Genomic DNA, 20,160 nt, shown 5'->3' with positions numbered 1-20,160 from the left:
AGTATAAAAACTGGCAAGTCATGCTGTAGTTGTATAGAACCTTGGTACGGCCGCACTTAGAATATTGAGCACAATTCTGGTCGCCACACTACCAGAAGGATGTGGAGGCTTTGGAGAGGGTGCAGAGGGGTTTACCAGGATGTTGCATGGTCTGGAGGGTGTTGGCTATGTGGAGAGGCTGAATAGACTCAGTCTGTTTTCATGGAGGGGTGACCTGATACAGGTCTACAAGATTATGAGGGGCATGGATAGAGTGGATGGGCAGGCACTCTTTCCCAGGGTGGAGAGGTCAGTCACCAGGGGGTATAGGTTTAAGGTCCGTGGGGCTAAGTTTAGAGGAGACATGCGAGGCAGTTTTTTTACGCAGAGGGTGATGAGCGCCTGGAACGCGTTGCCAGGAAAGGTTGTAGAAGCAGATACATTAACGGTGTTCAAAAGCAATCTTGGCAAACATATGGATAGGATGGGCATACAGGGATACGGCACAAGAGTGCCGAGGGTTTTGACAAAGGCTGGTGTCAATTCTGGTACAGGCTTGGAGGGCCGAAGGGCCTGTTCCTGTGCTGTATTGTTCTTTGTTCTTTTCCTCCAGAGATTTTGGATTAATAATGTGGCATAAATCCTTCAGTTGATCATTGTATACAATTTGATGACAGGAACATATCTAGCACCAGTGTAGGGTTGCAGCTTCTGAGTTTCTGATCTCAGCTACAAGAGTGAGAGTTTTCTTATTTATAGATGTAATTTTTGTAGAATTTACAGTGCAGAAGGAGGCTATTCGGCCCATCGAGTCTGCACCGGCTCTTGGAAAGAGCACCCTACCCAAGGTCCACACCTCCACCCTATCCCCATAACCCAGCAACCCCACCCAACACTAAGGGCAATTTTGGACACAAAGGGCAATTTAGCATGGCCAATCCACCTAACCTGCACACCTTTGGACTGTGGGAGGAAACCGGAGCACCCGGAGGAAACCCACACAGACACGGGGAGGATGTGCAGACTCCGCACAGACAGTGACCCAAGCCGGAATCGAACCTGGGACCCTGGAGCTGTGAAGCAATTGTGCTATCCACAATGCTACGTGCTGCCCCTGGTCTAGATGACCACATCCCGTCCCCTCTCTGTAATCTCATTCAACCCTTCAATGCTCTGATAATTCTGCATTTCTCCAATTTTTGCCATTTGCAAACTTCCTTCAACCTTGCATTAATGACCATTCCTTCAGTTAACTAGCTAAGCTCTGGAATTCCCTTCCTAAACCTCTCCATTTCTTTGTCTCTCCTCCTTTTTCTCACTTCTTAGCCTCTCCTTCTTTGACCAAGCTTTTGCTTACTTGTCTCTGTTTTGTTCGATGACACTTGAAAGCACCTTGGGATGTTTTTACCAAGTTAATGGTGTCCTATAATTGAAAGTTATTTTAAACTATAAGAAAGATCTTGGACGTGATTATCCATTAGCTGACACCGAAATTGGGGTGTGCGATCAGGCAGAAAATAGCTCCCGATGCCAAAATTATGGCAGGCACCGGTTTGATGCCGAATCGCGATGCTCCATCACCTCAAAAACGGCGTCAATGCGATGTACGCTGCGCATACTCTAATCACCGTTTGCATATCATTAGCGGGCCAACCCGCGATTCTCTGCCTCCAATGGGCCGAGTTTCCGACGCCGCGGTCCACATGTGCTCTCAAACATTGTGACGTTGCCGTGGTGGCTGCTGAGAGAAAGAGAGAGGGCAGACAGGCAATGTCCAGCACCGCCATACTTCGCCGACAATTGTGCCGCTGGCCGGGGTGCTTCTGCCGGGGGTGGCCAGGAAGTGGGTTGTGGGGCCAGAGTGGACGGGTACGCAACACCATTACCGCAGCCGGCAAGGCAGCCATGCGGCTGCACATGCCGCTGACAGCCCGCTTTAAACCTGGTGCCCTGAGTCATATATGTGACCCCCCCTCCCCCAATCCATCAGCTGTGTGGGTGCTCCAGCACAACCTGTCCCATCTTTTCGACTTTGGTATGTATGTGGGGATTGTATGTTTATCCACGGCCACAGCTTGTCAACCCTGCGAGTGTATATCACAAACCAGCGAATCCCACACCGTTTTTCATGGGATTCGAAGGTGTTCCACACGCCGCCAGTGCTAGCCCCTCACTGGTAGCAGAATTGGTGCAGGTGCGGCGCTGATTTTCCTGTCATAGATTCTCCGTTGGCGTCAACACTTAGCCGCAGAAACGGAGAATCCAGCCCCTCATCTTCCCTCTATTTCTTTTGCCAAGTTCCTTAAATATCTGGTTATTGACCGTGTGGCCAGTTTCTCCTGATGTACTCTTTCAAAAACCCCAACAGGAGTGAATGCCTTTACGAAATCTCCCCTTATTCTTCTCTGCTCGAAGGAGAACAATCCCAGATTCTCTACATGACTGCATTCCCGGCGGAATGTGGCGCAGTGGTTAGCACTGGGACTGCGGCGCTGAGGACCCAGGTTCGAATCCCGGCTTGGGTCACTGTCCGTGTGGAGTTTGCATATTCTCCCCATGTCTGCGTGGGTTTCACGCTAGTTAGGGGATTGGCCACACTAAATACGGAGGCTGGGGATTGAGGGTGATTTAGAGATGTGGGTCAGAAATTGGCTAGCTGAAAGAAGACAGAGGGTGGTGGTTGATGGGAAATGTTCAGAATGGAGTACAGTCACAAGTGGAGTACCACAAGGATCTGTTCTGGGGCCGTTGCTGTTTGTCATTTTTATCAATGACCTAGAGGAAGGCGCAGAAGGGTGGGTGAGTAAATTTGCAGACGATACTAAAGTCGGTGGTGTTGTCGATAGTGTGGAAGGATGTAGCAGGTTACAGAGGGATATAGATAAGCTGCAGAGCTGGGCTGAGAGGTGGCAAATGGAGTTTAATGTAGAGAAGTGTGAGGTGATTCACTTTGGAAGGAATAACAGGAATGCGGAATATTTGGCTAATGGTAAAGTTCTTGAAAGTGTGGATGAGCAGAGGGATCTAGGTGTCCATGTACATAGATCCCTGAAAGTTGCCACCCAGGTTGATAGGGTTGTGAAGAAGGCCTATGGAGTGTTGGCCTTTATTGGTAGAGGGATTGAGTTCCGGAGTCGGGAGGTCATGTTGCAGCTGTACAGAACTCTGGTACCGCCGCATTTGGAGTATTGCGTACAGTTCTGGTCACCGCATTATAGGAAGGACGTGGAGGCTTTGGAGCGGGTGCAGAGGAGATTTACCAGGATGTTGCCTGGTATGGAGGGAAAATCTTATGAGGAAAGGCTGATGGACTTGAGGTTGTTTTCGTTGGAGAGAAGAAGGTTAAGAGGAGACTTAATAGAGGCATACAAAATGATCAGGGGGTTGGATAGGGTGGACAGTGAGAGCCTTCTCCCGCGGATGGATATGGCTGGCACGAGGGGACATAACTTTAAACTGAGGGGTAATAGATATAGGACAGAGGTCAGAGGTAGGTTCTTTACGCAAAGTGTAGTGAGGCCGTGGAATGCCCTACCTGCTACAGTAGTGAACTCGCCAACATTGAGGGCATTTAAAAGTTTATTGGATAAACATATGGATGATAATGGCATAGTGTAGGTTAGATGGCTTTTGTTTCGGTGCAACATCGTGGGCCGAAGGGCCTGTACTGCGCTGTATTGTTCTATGTTCTATGTTCTATGTTCTAAATTGTCCCTTAATTGGAAAAGAAAAATAATTGGCTACTCTCAATTTAAAAAGAAAAGTGACTGCATTCTCTCATCTCTGGTGCCAGTCTGGTAAATCTCCTCTTTATCCTCTCCATGTTATACTTTTCCACAAAAAGATATTGTTGAAACAACGAACGAAAGAGGAACTGTGTTCCTTTCAAACTCAATAATGTGGAAATGGGTGTTTGGCACTTTATAGTGCTTATCAGCTACTTTGGTGGCTAGTAACTGAGACGTGTATGTCTGTGAAGGCATAAAAGGGTGATTTTCAAAATATTGATGTCTTACCTGGATATGTTTTGAAATATGTATCCAGGAATCTCGAATGATTCCCAAAGATAGTTCTCGCAATTCCAGGCCAAGGTTTTGTGATACAGAGAGCACCAGTAACATCATTTCCCTCCAGACGATTTCCCTGTATATAGGTACATGAGTATTCATTATCAATCAAAGATGATACCACAACTGAGAGGGCACAGCAATCAGGAAAGATGGAGCAGGTTGAAGCTCTTTATAAAAAACAGGAGTTGGAGAGGTGACCTGATAGAAGTCTTTAAAATGATGACAAAATACACACATACTATACAGCACAGAAACAGGCCATTCAGCCCATCTGGTTTATGCTGGTGTTTGTGCTCCCACTGTCATTCATCTAACTCTATCAGCACATCCTTTGATTGCTTTCTCCCTGTAGCGCACAAAGACTCCGTGAGACGAATAGAGTGAAGTCGATGAGGCTTTATTAAGCGTGTCTGTTCCCCCGCAGATCGATAGTAAACTGGCCTGCGGGGGAAGACTCCGGCTTCTTATACTCCGCCTTCAGGGCGGAGCTAGAGGTCAACGGCCAACCAGGACCCGGGATCTGTCAGCCAATGACATTAGGGCTTCCAGTCCCACATGACCCCCAATACATACTACCACATTCACCCCTTGTCAAAAATGAACCCGGCGGGGTGATGCTTCGTATGATGGTAAGGGTTTACAGGGCTGGTCCTGGGAGGAAAAAAAAACATTCACATGGCAATACAGTATTGTACAATTTTGTCCTGTTGCAACTATTTACAGAGGGTATAGGAAGAAAAGCAAAATGTTCTTGTGAAAGTCCATATTTAGTTTTAGATCGACGCCACGAGTCGGTCGGGTGGTCTGGTCGTCCGTGTCGATCGCCTCGGCCCCGGTGGTGGTGGTGCTTGTACCGGTGTTGTCGCCTCCAGGAGCCTTACGGTTTCAGCTTGGGCTTTATTCTTGGTCGGTGCTGAGGGGAGGGGAACCGATCCTCCTGGGAAGGGGGCGGTCGCGGGGTGCGGCGGTGGCAGGAAGGGGGGGGGGTTGGGTTGATGGTGTCGGGGGGGGGGGTGCGTGTTGCCAGCGGGCGCCAGATCCCGCAGGGAGACCGTATCCTGTCGGCCGTCGGGGTACTCCACGTAGGCGTACTGGGGGTTCGCGTGGAGGAGGTGAACCCTTTCGACCAACGGGTCCGCCTTATGTGCCCGCACATGCTTTCGGAGCAGGATGGGTCCTGGGGCCGCCAGCCAGGTCGGCAGCGACGTTCCAGAGGAGGACCTCCTAGGGAAAACAAAGAGACGCTCATGAGGCGTTTGATCAGTGCTCGTACATAATAACGACCGGACGGAGTGGAGAGCGTCCGGGAGGACCTCCTGCCACCGTGAAACTGGGAGGTCCCTGGACCGTAGGGCCAGTAGGACGGCCTTCCAGACCGTGCCGTTCTCCCTCTCTACTTGCCCGTTCCCCCGGGGGTTGTAGCTGGTCGTCCTGCTTGAGGCTATGCCCTTGCTGAGCAGGAACTGGCGCAGCTCGTCACTCATGAAAGAGGACCCCCTGTCGCTGTGGACGTATGCGGGGTAACCGAACAGTGTGAAGATGCTGTTCAGGGCTTTAATGACTGTGGCCGCGGTCATGTCAGAACAGGGAATGGCAAAAGGGAAGCAGGAGTATTCGTCCACCACATTAAGAAAATATGCGTTGCGGTCGGTGGAGGGGAGGGGCCCTTTGAAATCGAGACGGAGGCGTTCAAAGGGGCGGGAAGCCTTAATCAGGTGCGCTCCATCCGGCCTGAAAAAATGCGGCTTGCATTCCGCGCAGATGTGGCAGTCCCTTGTGACTGTACGGACCTCCTCTAAAGAGTATGGGAGATTGCGGGACTTGATGAAGTGGTAAAACCGAGTGACCCCCGGGTGGCAGAGGTCCTCGTGGAGGGTTTGGAGGCGGTTAATTTGTGCGTTGGCACATGTGCCGCGGGATAGGGCATCGGACGGCTCGTTCAGCTTTCCGGGACGATACAAAATCTCATAGTTGAAGGTGGAGAGCTCGATCCTCCACCTTAAGATCTTGTCGTTTTTGATTTTGCCCCGCTGTGCATTATCGAACATGAAGGCTACCGACCGTTGGTCAGTGAGGAGAGTGAATCTCCTGCCGGCCAGGTAATGCCTCCAATGTCGCACAGCTTCCACTATGGCTTGGGCTTCCTTTTATACTGAAGAGTGGCGGGTTTCTGAGGCGTGGAGGGTCCGGGAGAAAAAGGCCACGGGTCTGCCCGCTTGGTTAAGGGTGGCCGCTAGAGCTACGTCGGAGGCGTCGCTCTCGACCTGGAAGGGGAGGGACTCGTCGATGGCGCGCATCGTGTCCTTTGCGATATCCGCTTTGATGCGGCTGAAGGCCTGGCAAGCCTCTGTCGACAGAGGGAAGGTCGTGGTCTGTATTAGGGGGCGGGCCTTGTCTGCGTACTGGGGGACCCACTGGGCGTAGTATGAAAAGAACCCCAGGCAGCGTTTCAGGGCTTTTGGGCAGTGCGGGAGGGGAAATTCCATGAGTGCGCGCATACGTTCGGGGTCGGGGCCTATTATCCCATTGCGCACTACGTAGCCCAGAATGGCTAGCCGATCGGTGCTAAAAACGCACTTGTCCTCGTTGTACGTGAGGTTCAAGGCTTTGGCGGTCTGGAGGAATTTTTGGAGGTTGGCGTCGTGGTCCTGCTGATCGTGGCCGCAGATGGTTACATTGTCGAGATACGGGAACGTGGCCCGCAACCCATGTTGATCAACCATTCGGTCCATCTCCCGTTGGAAGACCGAGACCCCGTTTGTGACGCCAAAAGGGACCCGTAGGAAATGGTATAATCACCCGTCTGCCTCGAAGGCTGTGTACTTGCGGTCACTTGGGCGGATGGGGAGCTGATGGTAGGCGGACTTGAGGTCCACGGTGGAGAAGACTTTATATTGGGCAATCCGGTTGACCATGTCGGATATGCGGGGGAGAGGGTACGCGTCTAGTTGTGTGTACCTGTTGATGGTCTGGCTATAGTCAATGACCATCCTTTGTTTCTCCCCTGTCTTCACTACTACCACCTGCGCTCTCCAGGGACTATTGCTGGCCTGGATTATGCCCTCCTTTAGTAGCCGCTGGACTTCGGACCGAATGAAGGTCCGGTCCTGGGCGCTGTACCGTCTGCTCCTAGTGGCGACGGGTTTGCAATCCGGGGTGAGGTTTGCAAACAAGGACGGGGGTTGCACCTTGAGGGTTGCGAGGCCGCAGATAGTGAGTGGGGGTATTGGGCCGCCGAATTTGAAGGTAAGGCTCTGTAGATTGCATTGGAAATCTAATCCCAGCAAGGTGGGGGCACAGAGTTGGGGAAGGACGTTTAGTTTGTAGTTTTTGAACTCCCTCCCCTGCACCGTTAGGGTAACTATGCAGAAACACTGGATCTGTACGGAGTGGGATCCTGCAGCTAGGGAAATCTTTTGTGCGCTGGGATAGGTGGTCAAGGAACAGCGTCTTACCGTGTCGGGGTGTATAAAGCTCTCCGTGCTCCCGGAGTCGACTAGGCATGGCGTCTCGTGGCCGTTTATTAGCACCGTTGTCGTCGTCGTCTGGAGTGTCCGGGGCCGAGCTTGATCGAGCGTAATTGAAGCGAGACGTGGTTGTAGTAGTGGAGTGGGGTCCGTTGTTGCCGTCCAAGATGGCGTCGGAGATGGACAAAATGGCCACCCCCATACATCGCACGTGGCTGGGGGGTCACAAGATGGCGGCGGGGGTGGACAAAATGGCCGCCCCCACGCGTCGTACAGGTCTGGGGCGGTCTAAGATGGCGGCGCCCCTCCTCCCCTCGTGGTGGCCGGGACCCAAAATGGCGGCGTCTGTGGGTCGCACATGGTGCGCTGGGGGGGCTGGGGAGCGCTAGGACCGCGAGCGCTAGGACCGCGAGCGCTAGGACCGCGAGCGCTACGACCGCGCGGAACTCCCTCACCGGGGACAGCGGTGGTCGGGGCCCAAGTAGGTGGCGCCGGCGGGTCAGGCGTGGGGCGCGGGGTGGGGGTTAGGGGGGCGTTAGGGACGCGCAAAACTCCCTCCTCTCCGTGGAGAGTGTTGGCCGGGACACAAAGCGGTAGCGCCGGCGGCGGCTCATACATGGGCTGCGGGGAGGGGGGTTGGGGAGCGTAAGCGGCGTGCAGGGCTCCCTGTTCTTCCGGGACCGCGGTGGTCGGGACCCAGAGCGGCTGCGCCTGCGGGTCGTACATGGCGTGCTGGGGGGGTTGGGGCGCGTAAACGGCTTGCAGGGCTCCCTGTCCTCCCGGGACAGCGGCGACCTCGCGGGACCGGCACACAACCGCATAATGGCCCTTTTTCCCGCAGCTTTTGCAGATAGCTGCGCGGGCCGGGCAGCGCTGTCGGGGGTGTTTCGCCTGGCCGCAGAAATAACAGCGGGCGCCCACGGTGCGACTCGGCGTTTGGACCGCGCAAGCCTGTGGGGTGTCCGGGGGCGGTAGGGGGTTTGCCGCGACGGGTACGTACGGGGCCCAATGGGCTGCCGCGCGGTCGGGGCCGTAGGCGCGGGTATTACGCGTGGCCACGTCTAGGGAGGCTGCTAGGGCCCGTGCCTCTGAGAGTCCTAGCGACTCTTTTTCTAGAAGTCTTTGGCGGATTTGGGAGGATTGCATACCTGCCACAAAAGCATCGCACATTAACATGTCTGTGTGTTCGTTTGCGTTCACCGACGGGCAGCTGCAGGCTCGTCCCAAAATCAGCAGCGCGGCGTAGAATTCGTCCATCGATTCTCCGGGAACTTGCCGTCTCGTCGCGAGCTGGTAGCGAGCGTAGATTTGGTTAACTGGGCGGACATAGAGACTTTTCAGTGCTGCGAACGCCGTCTGGAAATCCTCCGCGTCTTCGATGAGGGAGAAAATCTCCGTGCTCACCCTCGAGTGCAGGACCTGCAGTTTTTGGTCTTCTGTGACCCGGCCGGTGGTCATTCTGAGGTAGGCCTCGAAGCAAGTCTGCCAGTGCTTGAAGGCTGCTGCCGCGTTCACTGCGTGGGGACTGATCCTCAGGCATTCCGGAATGATCCTGAGCTCCATAGTCCTTTTTAGGCACGCTTAATAAATTGTAGCGCACAAAGACTCCGTGAGACGAATAGAGTGAAGTCGATGAGGCTTTATTAAGCGTGTCTGTTCCCCCGCAGCTCGATAGTAAACTGGCCTGCGGGGGAAGACTCCGGCTTCTTATACTCCGCCTTCAGGGCGGAGCTAGAGGTCAACGGCCAACCAGGACCCGGGATCTGTCAGCCAATGACATTAGGGCTTCCAGTCCCACATGACCCCCAATACATACTACCACACTCCCCCAAGTACTTACCTCCAACTTCCATTTAAATGCATATGTGCTATATAGCTCAACCACACTTTATAACAGTGAATTCCACCTTCTGAACATGCTCTGATTAAAGAGGTTTCTATTGAATTCCTTATTAGATTTATTAGTCACTATCTTACATTCTACCCTTGTTTTGGATTCTCCCCACAAGTGAAAGGTGTTCTACATCTACTCACTCAAGCCTCCATAATTCAAAAGACCTTGATTAGGTAACTCCATAATCTATTATAGTTTTCTAGTTAAACGTGCTACACCTTGATCAGCCTTTTCATTTTTAAAATAAATTTAGAGTACCCAATCATTTTTTCCAATTCAGGGGCAATTTAGCGTGGCCAATCCACCTACCCTGCACAGCTTTGTGGGGTCGAAACCCACGCAAACATGGGGAGAATGTGCAAACTCCACACCGACAGTGACCCAGAGCCGGGATCGAACCTGGGACCTCGGCGCCGTAAGGCAGCAATGCTAACCACTGTGCTGCCATGCTGCCCCTTGTTCAGCCTTTTCTGATAGTTAAGAACTCTTTGTTCTGGTTTCATCCTTGTAAATCTCATTGCATTTTCTTCAGTGTTGACATGGAGGAGGTATTTCCTCTTCTCGATGTTTTCATCAAAACGAGGGGGCTTCAAAATAACTAGGTGCCATCACTAAGAAATCCAATCAAGAAACTATTTTATTCTTAGAGTGGTGAAAATGTAGAACTCACGACTTCCGGTTGCGGCGATGACCAGCTGAGTCGCACGTTTCGGCACCTCCCGTTTTAACGGACTTTTGGACTCTTATCGGGAGCCCCAACAGAAATTTATCATGGCCAAACTCAGTGTGAGGCGATAAGGAAGGAGTCCCCCCGGGTGTGGATGGAAAGAAGCAATAGTAGTGACCAGATTGCGGAGGATCCTCTGGAGCAGCGGCAGAGAAGAGAAGGGAGTAGCAAGATGGCGGCTGAGGGAGCCCAGATGGTATGGGGCCCGGAACAGCAGGAGTTCCTCCGGCGATGTGTGGAGGAGCTCAAGAAGGAGGTGCTGGCGCCGATGTTGCTGGCGATTGAGGGATTGAAGGAGACGCAAAAGACCCAGGAGATGGAGCTCCGTGGAGTGAAGGCAAAGGCAGCCGAGAATGAAGACGAGATACAGGGCTTGGTGGTGAAGACGGAGACGCACTAGGCACTACATAAGAGGTGCATAAAAAGGCTGGAAGCCCTGGAAAATAGCTCGAGGAGGAAGAATTTAAGGATTTTGGGTCTTCCCGAAGGGTCAGAGGGAGCGGATGTTGGGGCGTATGTGAGTACGATGCTCCATACTTTAATGGGAGCTGAGGCCCGACAGGCCCCCTGGAAGTGGAGGGAGCATACCGGGTCCTCGTGAGAAGACCGAAGGCAGGGGAAATACCGCGAGCAATAGTGGTGAGGTTCCACTGCTACAAAGACAGAGAGATGGTCCTGAGATGGGCTAAGAAGACACGGAGTAGCAGGTGGGAGAACGCGGTAATCCGCGTGTATCAAGATTGGAGTGCGGAGGTGGCGAGAAGGAGGGCGAGTTTCAATCGGGCCAAGGCGGTGCTCCACAAGAAAAAAGTAAAATTTGGAATGTTGCAGCCGGCAAGACTGTGGGTTACACACCAGGGCAAACACAACTACTTCGAGACGGCGGAGGAGGCGTGGGCATTTATTCGAGAAGAGAAGTTGGACTAGATTTGAGGAATGGATGTTTGGAAAGAAGTAGCGAGATGGTGGCAAGGAATTGAAAAGGGGGGAGAGGGGGGGGCTTATCTGTAAAAATGTTGGACGGGAGAATTTTTTCTCCCCCACCCCCAGAGGGGGGGGGGGGGGGGGGGGGGACGAAGAAATGTGGGCGCCGGTGGGGAAGGGGAGAGGGAACTGCGCCATTAGGGGCGGGGCCGAAAGGGAAGCGCGGGCTTTTCTCCTGCGCTACGGAAATTGTGGCGGGAAAAGTGGGCGCAGGAAGGAAGGGGGCCCCACACGCAGGGAGGCCAAGGGTAAACGGGGGAGGCCGAGGTCAGCCAGAGTTTGCTGACTCCCGGAAGCAATATGGGGGGAGCAATCAAGCTAGAAGGGAATCTAGCGGGGGGGGGGGGGGGGGGGGATTAACTGGGTTGCTGCTGCTGAGGGTAAGGGGGAGCTGATATGGAATGGGATGGTCAGGACGGGAGGACGCCATCTGGGGGACAAACGGGTGCGTGGGACCCGGGTGAGGAGCTGGTTTAAAAAGGGGGATGGCTAGTCGACGATGGTGTGGGGTGAAGGGCCCCCCTACCCGGTTGATCACGTGGAACGTGAGAGGGTTGAACGGGCCGATTAAGAGGGCAAGGGTATTTGCGCACCTAAAGAGGCTGTAGGCGGATGTGGTTATGCTTCAAGAGACGCACCTGAAAGTGGCGGATCAGGCCAGATTAAGGAAAGGATGGGTGGGACAGGTTTTCCACTCAGGATTAGATGCGAAAAATAGAGGGGTGGCAATAGTGGTGGTGAAACGGGTACTGTTTCAGGCTAAGACCATAGTGGCGGACAGTGGGGGCAGGTACGTGATGGTGAGTGGCAGATTGCAAGGTGAGGCGGTGGTGCTGGTGAACGTATATGCCCCGAACTGGGATGACGCGGGTTTTATGAAGCGTATGTTGGGGCGCATCCCGGACCTAGAGATGGGAGATTTGGTATTGGGGGGGGGACTTCAACACGGTGCTGGACCCAGGGCTGGACCGGTCCAGATCTAGGACCGGGAGGAGGCCGGCAGCGGCCAAGGTGCTTAAGGGGTTTATGGAGCAGATGGGAGGAGTAGATCCCTGGAGATTTACTAGACCGAGGAGTAAGGAGTTTTCCTTCTTCTCCCACGTCCATAAAGTATACTCCCGGATAGACTTTTTTGTCCTGGGAAGGGCGCTGATCCCGAAAGTGGCAGGAACGGAATATTCGGCTATAGCCGTTTCAGATCGCGCCCCACACTGGGTGGATCTGGATCTAGGAGAGGAGAAGGAGCAGCGCCCACTTTGGAGATTAGACATGGGACTGTTGGCAGATGAGGGGGTATGTGGAAGGGTGAGGGGATGTATATGAAAGGTACCTAGAGGTCAACGATGATGGAGAGGTCCAGGTGGGAGTAGTATGGGAGGCGCTGAAAGCGGTGGTTAGGGGGGAGCTGATTTCCATAAGAGCCCACAAGGGGAAAGAAGAGGGTAAAGAAAGGGAGAGACTGATCGGGGAGATTCTGAGGGTGGATAGGCAATATGCGGAGGCCCCGGATGAAGGGTTATACAGGGAAAGACGGAGACTACAGACAGAGTTTGACCTGCTGACCACGGGTAAGGCAGAGACACAGTGGAGGAAGGCACAGGGAATACAATACGAGTATGGGGAAAAGGCGAGCTGACTGCTGGCCCAACAACTTAGGAAGAGGGGGGCGGCGAGAGAGATCGGAGGAATTAGGGACGGGGAGGGAAGGATGGAACAGAGGGCGGAGAGGGTGAACGGGGTGTTTAAGTCATTCTATGAGAGGCTGTATAAGTCCCAACCCCCCGGAGGGGAAAGAGGGAATGATGCACTTCTTGGACCAGTTGGAGTTCCCGAGGGTTGAGGAGCAGGAGGTGACAGGTCTGGGAGCGCAGATTGAGGTGGAGGAGGTGGTAAAAGGAATCGGGAACATGCAGGCAGGAAAGGCCCGGGACCAGATGGGTTCCTGGTGGAATTTTACAGGAAATATGTGGGCCTACTGGCCCCACTCCTGGCGAGAACCTTCAATGAGGCTAAGGAAAGGGGGACACTACCCCCGACGATGTCGGAGGCGATGATATCGTTGATCCTGAAACGTGACAAAGACCCGCTGCAGTGCGGGTCATACAGGCCCATCTCCCTCCTAAATGTAAACGCCAAGTTACTGGCCAAGGTGATGGCGACTAGGATAGAGGACTGTGTCCCAGGGGTGGTACATGACGACCAGACAGGGTTTGTTAAAGGCAGGCAATTGAATGCCAACATACGAAGGTTGCTGGGGGTGATGATGATGCCCCCACCGGAGGGGGAGGCGGAGATAGTGGTGGCGATGGATGCAGAGAAGGCATTCGATAGAGTGGAGTGGGACTACCTGTGGGAGGTACTGAAGAGATTTGGATTTGGAGAGGGGTTCATCAGATGGGTTCAGCTCCTGTACGGGGCCCCGGTGGCAAGCGTGGTTACAAACAGGCAACAATCCGACTATTTCCGATTACATAGGGGCACAAGACAGGGGTGCCCCCTGTCCCCGTTACTGTTCGCGTTGGCAATCGAGCCATTGGCCATAGCGCTGAGGGGTTCTAGGAAGTGGAGAGGGGTGTTTAGAGGAGGAGAGGAACATCGGGTGTCATTATATGTGGATGATCTGCTGCTATATGTGGCGGACCCAGTGGAGGGGATGCCTGAGATAATGCAGACACTCAGGGAGTTTGGAGAGTTCTCGGGATACAAATTGAACATGGGAAAGAGTGAACTATTTGTGATGCATCCCGGGGAACAGGGCAGGGGAATAGACGATCTGCCGCTGAGGAGAGTAGCAAGGGACTTTCGATATCTAGGGATCCAGGTGGCTAGGAACTGGGGAACCTTGCATAAACTTAACTTGACACAACAGGTAGAGCAGATGGAGGAGGACTTTAAAAGATGGGACATGGTGCCCCTGTCATTGGCGGGTAGGGTACAGGCGGTCAAAATGGTGGTCCTCCCGAGGTTTCTTTTCGTGTTTCAGTGCCTCCCCATACTGATTACAAAGGCCTTTTTCAAGAAAGTGGATAGGAGTATTATGAGCTTTGTGTGGGCAGGAACGACCCCAAGGGTAAAGAGGGGGTTCCTGCAGCATAGGAGGGGCAGAGGGGGACTGGCACTGCCGAGCCTGAGTGATTACTATTGCGCCGCCAACGTGTCGATGATATGTAAGTGGATGAGGGAAGAAGAAGGAGCGGCGTGGAAAAGGCTGGAGATGGCGTCCTGTAGGGGAACAAGTTTAAAAGCACTGGCGACGGCGCCGTTACCGTTTTCCCCGAAAAAATACACCACAAACCCAATGGTGGTGGCGACTTTGAAGATTTGGGGGCAGTGGAGACGACATAGGGGGGTGACGGGTGCCTCGGTGTGGTCCCCGATAAGGAACAACCACAGGTTCGTCCCGGGAAGGATAGATGGGGGATTCCAATCTTGGCAACGAGCAGGAATTGTGAAATTGAAGGACTTGTTCTTGGACGGGACGTTCGAGAGTCTGGGAGCACTGGTAGAAAAATACGAGTTGCCACCTGGGAATGCCTTTCGATATATGCAAGTGAGGGCATTTGCAAGGCAACAGGTGAGGGAATTTCCGCAGCTCCTGGCGCAGAGGATCCAGGACAGAGTGATCTCGGGGGCATGGGTCGGTGATGGTAAAGTGTCCGATATATGTAGGGAAATGAGAGACGCGGGGGAGACGATGGTAGAGGAGCTAAAGGGTAAATGGGAGGAGGAGCTGGGGGAAGAGATTGAGGAGGGGCTGTGGGCAGATGCCCTAAGTAGGGTAAATTCCTCGTCCTCGTGTGCCAGGCTCAGCCTGATCCAATTCAAGGTTCTACACAGGGCGCATATGACGGGAGCAAGGCTGAGTAGATTTTTTGGAGTGGAGGATAGGTGCGGGAGGTGCGCGGGAAGCCCGGCGAACCACACCCACATGTTTTGGTCATGTCCGGTATTGCATGGGTTCTGGGTGGGTGTGGCAAGAGTGATCTCAAAGGTGGTGGGGGTCTGGGTCGAACCAAGCTGGGGGCTGGCTATATTTGGGGTTGCAGAAGAGCCGGGAGTGCAGGAGGCGAGAGAGGCCGATGTTTTGGCCTCTGCGTCCCTAGTAGCCCGACGAAGGATTCTACTAATGTGGAAAGAAGCTAAACCCCCGGGCGTGGAGGCCTGGATAAATGACATGGCAGGGTTTATAAAATTGGAGCGAATAAAGTACGCACTAAGAGGTTCGGCTCAGGGGTTCACCAGGCGGTGGCAACCGTTCCTTGACTATCTCGCAGAGCGATAAGGGAAAACAGGAAAGACAGCAGCAGCAACCCGGGGGGGGGGGGGGGGGTATATGTGGGTCCTTGGTTTTTTTTTGTTCTTTTCCATGCTAGTTGTTTATAATTATATTTATTTTTTTCAATGTTACTATTTCTTTTTCTGTACTTGTTTAGTTAATTAATATATTGTTTAAATAACGGTCAATGTACATTTTGTTACAAAGTTGTAAAAATGGAAAATTCTTTTTGATCGAAAAACTTTAATAAAATATATATATTTTTTTAAAATGTGGAACTCACTACCAAAAGGAGTGGTTGAGGTAAATAGCATACATGTCCTGAAGGGAATCTAGATGTAAGCACTTGAGGGAGAAAGCAATCAAATGATCCACAGATGGAGTTAGATGAGTTAATGTGAGGAGGCTCTAATGCAGCCTCAATATTAGAGTAGATCAGTTAGGCCAAATGGACTGTTTCTGTGCTGTAAAATTCAATGTAATTCTGTAGCTTCTTTCAGGAAAGGGTCTGTGTACAGGCAGAATTGTACAATGTTTCTCTTGTTCCTTGAAAGGAAAGAAAGGCTTGCATTCATACAGCATCTTTCACAATCCCAGGGCATCCTGAAGCATTTTATAGACTATGGAATACTTTTGAACTCTAAGCAATGTTGCAATGTGGGAAACATTGAGCTAATTTGTGTACAGCAGGAAAAACATCCTCATGTTCTTCAAGATAATGCCATCTCGTACACCCACTTGAGAAGCCAGTAGGCACTTGGTTTAACAATTTATCTGAAAGCAGGCTCATTCAATAGGGAAGGACCCCCTCAGTATTGTGCTAGATTTTGTGCTCAGACTCACTAAAGTGGTCCCTCAGCCTTCTGACTCAGGGGAAATTACTACGCCATGGCTGAGATTAACCAGATAGTGCTACCCACTGCACCACCGTGCTGCCCCACGTTATGACATTTATTACTTGATTGTAAGTTGTTGAATACCAAATTTATTCCTGTCATGAGTGGGATGTGCGCAACTCTCTCAGTCCCACAATAATCTGAATGAGAAAGAACTGCACCTTCTAATAAAGACACTCGGCGGGATTCTCCATCGGCGGGATCCACTGCTTCGCTGGCAGCGCACTCATGTCCAGGGATTTTCCCGACAGCGTGGGGGTGGCCACAATGGGAAACCGCACTGGCTGGCTGCCGGGACGGAGAATCCCGCTGCCGGAGGGGGAGCACCACTATAAACGAGTCTGACAGGACAGTGAATCCCACCCATTGTGATTTGCACTTGCAATATTTGTGATTTATTTTACCCACTTCTGAGCTGGTCATCTTCTGACATGCACGCTCATAGGCTGTACATTTTTCTGCATGCCTTTCAGTGTTAGTAGCCCACTCCCTCCATGTCCTCAGTCAGAGAAGGAGGTTTCTCCACTACTACCATCAACACAGTAGCACAATGGTTAGCGCAATTGCTTCACAGCTCCAGGGTCCCAAGTTCGATTCCTGGCTTGGGTCACTGTCTGTGCGGAGTCTGCACATCCTCCCCGTGTCTGTGTGGGTTTCCTCCGGGTGCTCCAGTTTCCTCCCACAGTCCAAAGATGTGCAGTTTAGGTGGATTGGCTATGCTAAATTGCCCTGAGTGTCTAAAAAAAAAGGTTAGGTGGGGTTACGGGGGATAGGGTGGAGGTGTGGGGACAGGGTGGAGGTGTGGGCTTAGGTGGGGTGCTCTTTCTAAGGGCCGATGCAGACTCGATGGGCCGAATCGCCTTCTTCTGCACTGTAAATTCTATGAATTCTATTCTTGAGTTGATTTTTGAATTGGGTGCTTTTTTGCAACAAAAAATGGAATTTTAGCCAATCAACCTTCTTGTCCTTTGATGATCCAGCCAAGAATTGCTGACATTTCTACAAGGAAGATTTGCTGATACTATGTGCTAAAGAACCATAGAATTTCTATAGTGCATAAAGAGGTCATTCAGCCCATCAAGTCTGCACCAACCTTCTGAAAGACCACTCCTCCACCCAACCCCATAACCCCACCTAATCTGCACATATTGGGACACTAAGTGGCAATTTAGCATGGCCAATCCACCTAACCTGCACATTTTTGGACTGTGGAAGGAAACCGGAGCACCAGGAGGAAACCCACACAGACATGGGGAGAAAGTGTAAACTCCACACATGCATAAACTCCACACAGACAGTCACCCAAGGCTGGAATTGAACCCGGGTCCCTGGAGCTGTGAGGCAGCAGTGCTAAACAATGTGCCACCATGCCGTCCATTATATTTCCTGTATTACTCTGGAATCACTCATTTTATTAGATATGAACTTACTTTCTCATCCATTAGAGCAAGGTGGATTCCAAAGAATGGTCTCATAGCCATAGAAGGCACAATCTCTGCTCCCTCTTCTGAAGGGCGTGGAGTGATGCAGATTCCACCCGTTTCTGTTCATAAATGAAAAGAAACATATACCAGATCACTGAAACATGATTGAAAGTGATAACAATATTCAATCTCGTTGACAAGAGCTATCAGCTTTTAGGACCAAATTTTACTATGAAATTTAGTTTATTGGTGATCCCTGTAACCAACTATTTTTAAAATTGATTTACGGGATGTGGTCACTGGCTAGCCCTGCATTTATTGCCAATCCCTAATTGCCCATGAGAAGGTGGCGGTAAGTTGCCTTCTTGAACTAAGTTGCAGTTCATACCATGTAGGTACGCCCATAGTGGTGTTAGGGAGGGAGTTCCAGGATTTTGAGCCAGCGACAGTGAAGGAATGGTAATATATTTCCATGTTAGGATGGTGAGTGATTTGTAGAGAAACTTCTAGGTGGTGGCATTCCCATGTGCCTGCTGACCTTGTTCTTCGAAATGGTAGCTGTCTTCGGTTTGGAAGGCGCTGCCTAACAAGCCTTGGTGAGTTCCTGTAGTGTATCTTTTGGATAGCACATACTGATCTCACTGTATGTCAGTGGTGGAGGGAATGAATGCTTGTGGAAGGGGTGCCAAACAAGCGGGCTGCTTTGTCCTGTATGGTATCAAGCTTCTTGAATGTTTTTGGAGCTGCACTCATCCAGACAAGTGGAGAGTATCCCATCATACTCCTGACTTGTGGACAGGCTTTGGGGAGTCAGGAGGTGAGTTACTCACCACAGGATTCCTAGCCTCTGATCTGCTCTTATAGCCACAGTATTTATATTACATAGTCCAGTTCAGTTTCTGGTCACTAATAAAACATTGGCCTTTATTTTTAAGGTGTCATGGGGATTCAGAGGACCATCTAAAATGGCAGGCGGAACCAGGGTCTGAAATCTCTCCCCCCAACAGATCCTATTTTTGTTGGGGGCTGGGTATGGGAACATGGCCCCATGTGTGGAAATCCCTACTTAGCAGGGCCTTTTGAACTCATTGCTTAGTTCTGAATGTGGGAATTATGGATCTTTAAAGAAGTCATAAATGCCCCTGAAGGGTGAATACGGTCTGTAGAACTGTCAAGCTTTCAAGTTATTTAAATCCCTAGCTCTTTAAGAATTAAAGTCACTGTCTATCTGCATTTGTGAGTGTTAAAAAAATCTGTTCAAGTTGTTTCAATAGCTGTTTAGTGCCTTAACCCAAATCGCTATCATTAAAGAATTATTAATGCTTGGCGGCATTCTTCAACCTATCATCATCACAGTAGGGGAGGTGAGCTTGACTTCACAGCTTTATTGACAGTTCAAATAGGTTATTAAAGGATGGGGTATCTTTGAAGTAGATTTATTAATACAAATGGCATTGTTTTGAGAAAGGATTAAGTACTTGGAGGATTTAAATGCATTGAATGGGCTTTTATGAATAGAAGATTTTCATATTCTGAACTCTGTAATATGTGTTTAGAACTTTATTTTATTTCATCTCAGCATGGCTCCTGAGATTTGCCCATGAAGGATACTGTGGAATGTGTAAGGGCAAAGGTTAGTGGGTGTGACTTGGCACTAAGTTGACATAGGGACTATAAATGGTCATGAGGCCTAGTATTAGCATGAAGGATATTGACCTCACCTTGTATATTTTTTAGAAGAGCTATATACTCACTGCTATCTCAAAAACATAATCTATGCCTGACTATCCTGTGATCAAAATGATACTGGCAATATTGGAGAAACCTGTACCTCATTATCTCTGAAGAGGCACTAATGATTCCACCCCACAACCTCTACTCCGCTGGGGGCTGCACAGACCAAATTCAACAGGAGCCAAGCAAAGACCATCTGAATTTCATAACCCAGGCTGGCCAATCAGAGTCTACTTGTCTGCTAAGACAAAGGACCTTGCAGCCTTCCTTTCAATTCCTAATGGTTGAGAAATTTAACAATCTCAGACACCTGTATGAAAAATACACATCCCTTATCAAAGACAATGTGGAGATGTGGGAGTCATGCGACATAAACCTCTAATTTGTAAAACCAGTAATATTGCCTTGCTGTACTACAAAGTCAGTCTGTCATTTTATCATCTAACTAGTAGCATCACAGAAAAGGTGCTCTTCACAGGTTGAACACCTGGCATCATGTACACTGTTTCAGCTGGAAGTTCTGTACCATTACCTACAAGTCAAATTTGTCTCTGCATGCCTCCTCATCGTGTGAGCTCAACTCCATCGGAAAAGTGAATTATACTGCATTAGTTTTCACCTTGCTGTCCTTTGTAAAGGAATATATCATTGGACCTTGATTCTGGACTGTGGTAGAACTTCAACATTTTATAACCGATCATCAGCAACC

At 50.9% G+C, this 20,160-nt stretch overlaps 1 protein-coding gene across 1 annotated transcript in view; it reads right to left on the bottom strand.

The window, feature by feature from the left end:
- The window catches only part of LOC140420575 (acetyl-coenzyme A synthetase 2-like, mitochondrial), a 147,016-nt gene that overhangs the window by 43,026 nt on the left and 83,830 nt on the right, over positions 1–20,160 (bottom strand). Inside the window, exons 9-10 of the mRNA XM_072504575.1 lie at positions 17,724–17,836; positions 3,996–4,122 (exon numbers count right to left, since the gene is read on the bottom strand). Coding sequence (XP_072360676.1) covers positions 3,996–4,122; positions 17,724–17,836 — 240 coding nt within the window. The remainder of the gene's footprint in view (positions 1–3,995; positions 4,123–17,723; positions 17,837–20,160) is intronic.

This window comes from Scyliorhinus torazame, chromosome 1, assembly GCF_047496885.1.
Source record: "Scyliorhinus torazame isolate Kashiwa2021f chromosome 1, sScyTor2.1, whole genome shotgun sequence".
Taxonomy (NCBI): domain Eukaryota; kingdom Metazoa; phylum Chordata; class Chondrichthyes; order Carcharhiniformes; family Scyliorhinidae; genus Scyliorhinus; species Scyliorhinus torazame.
The sequence above is the reverse complement of the archived record's forward strand: the minus strand, read 5'-3'. Positions and strand labels throughout refer to the sequence as shown.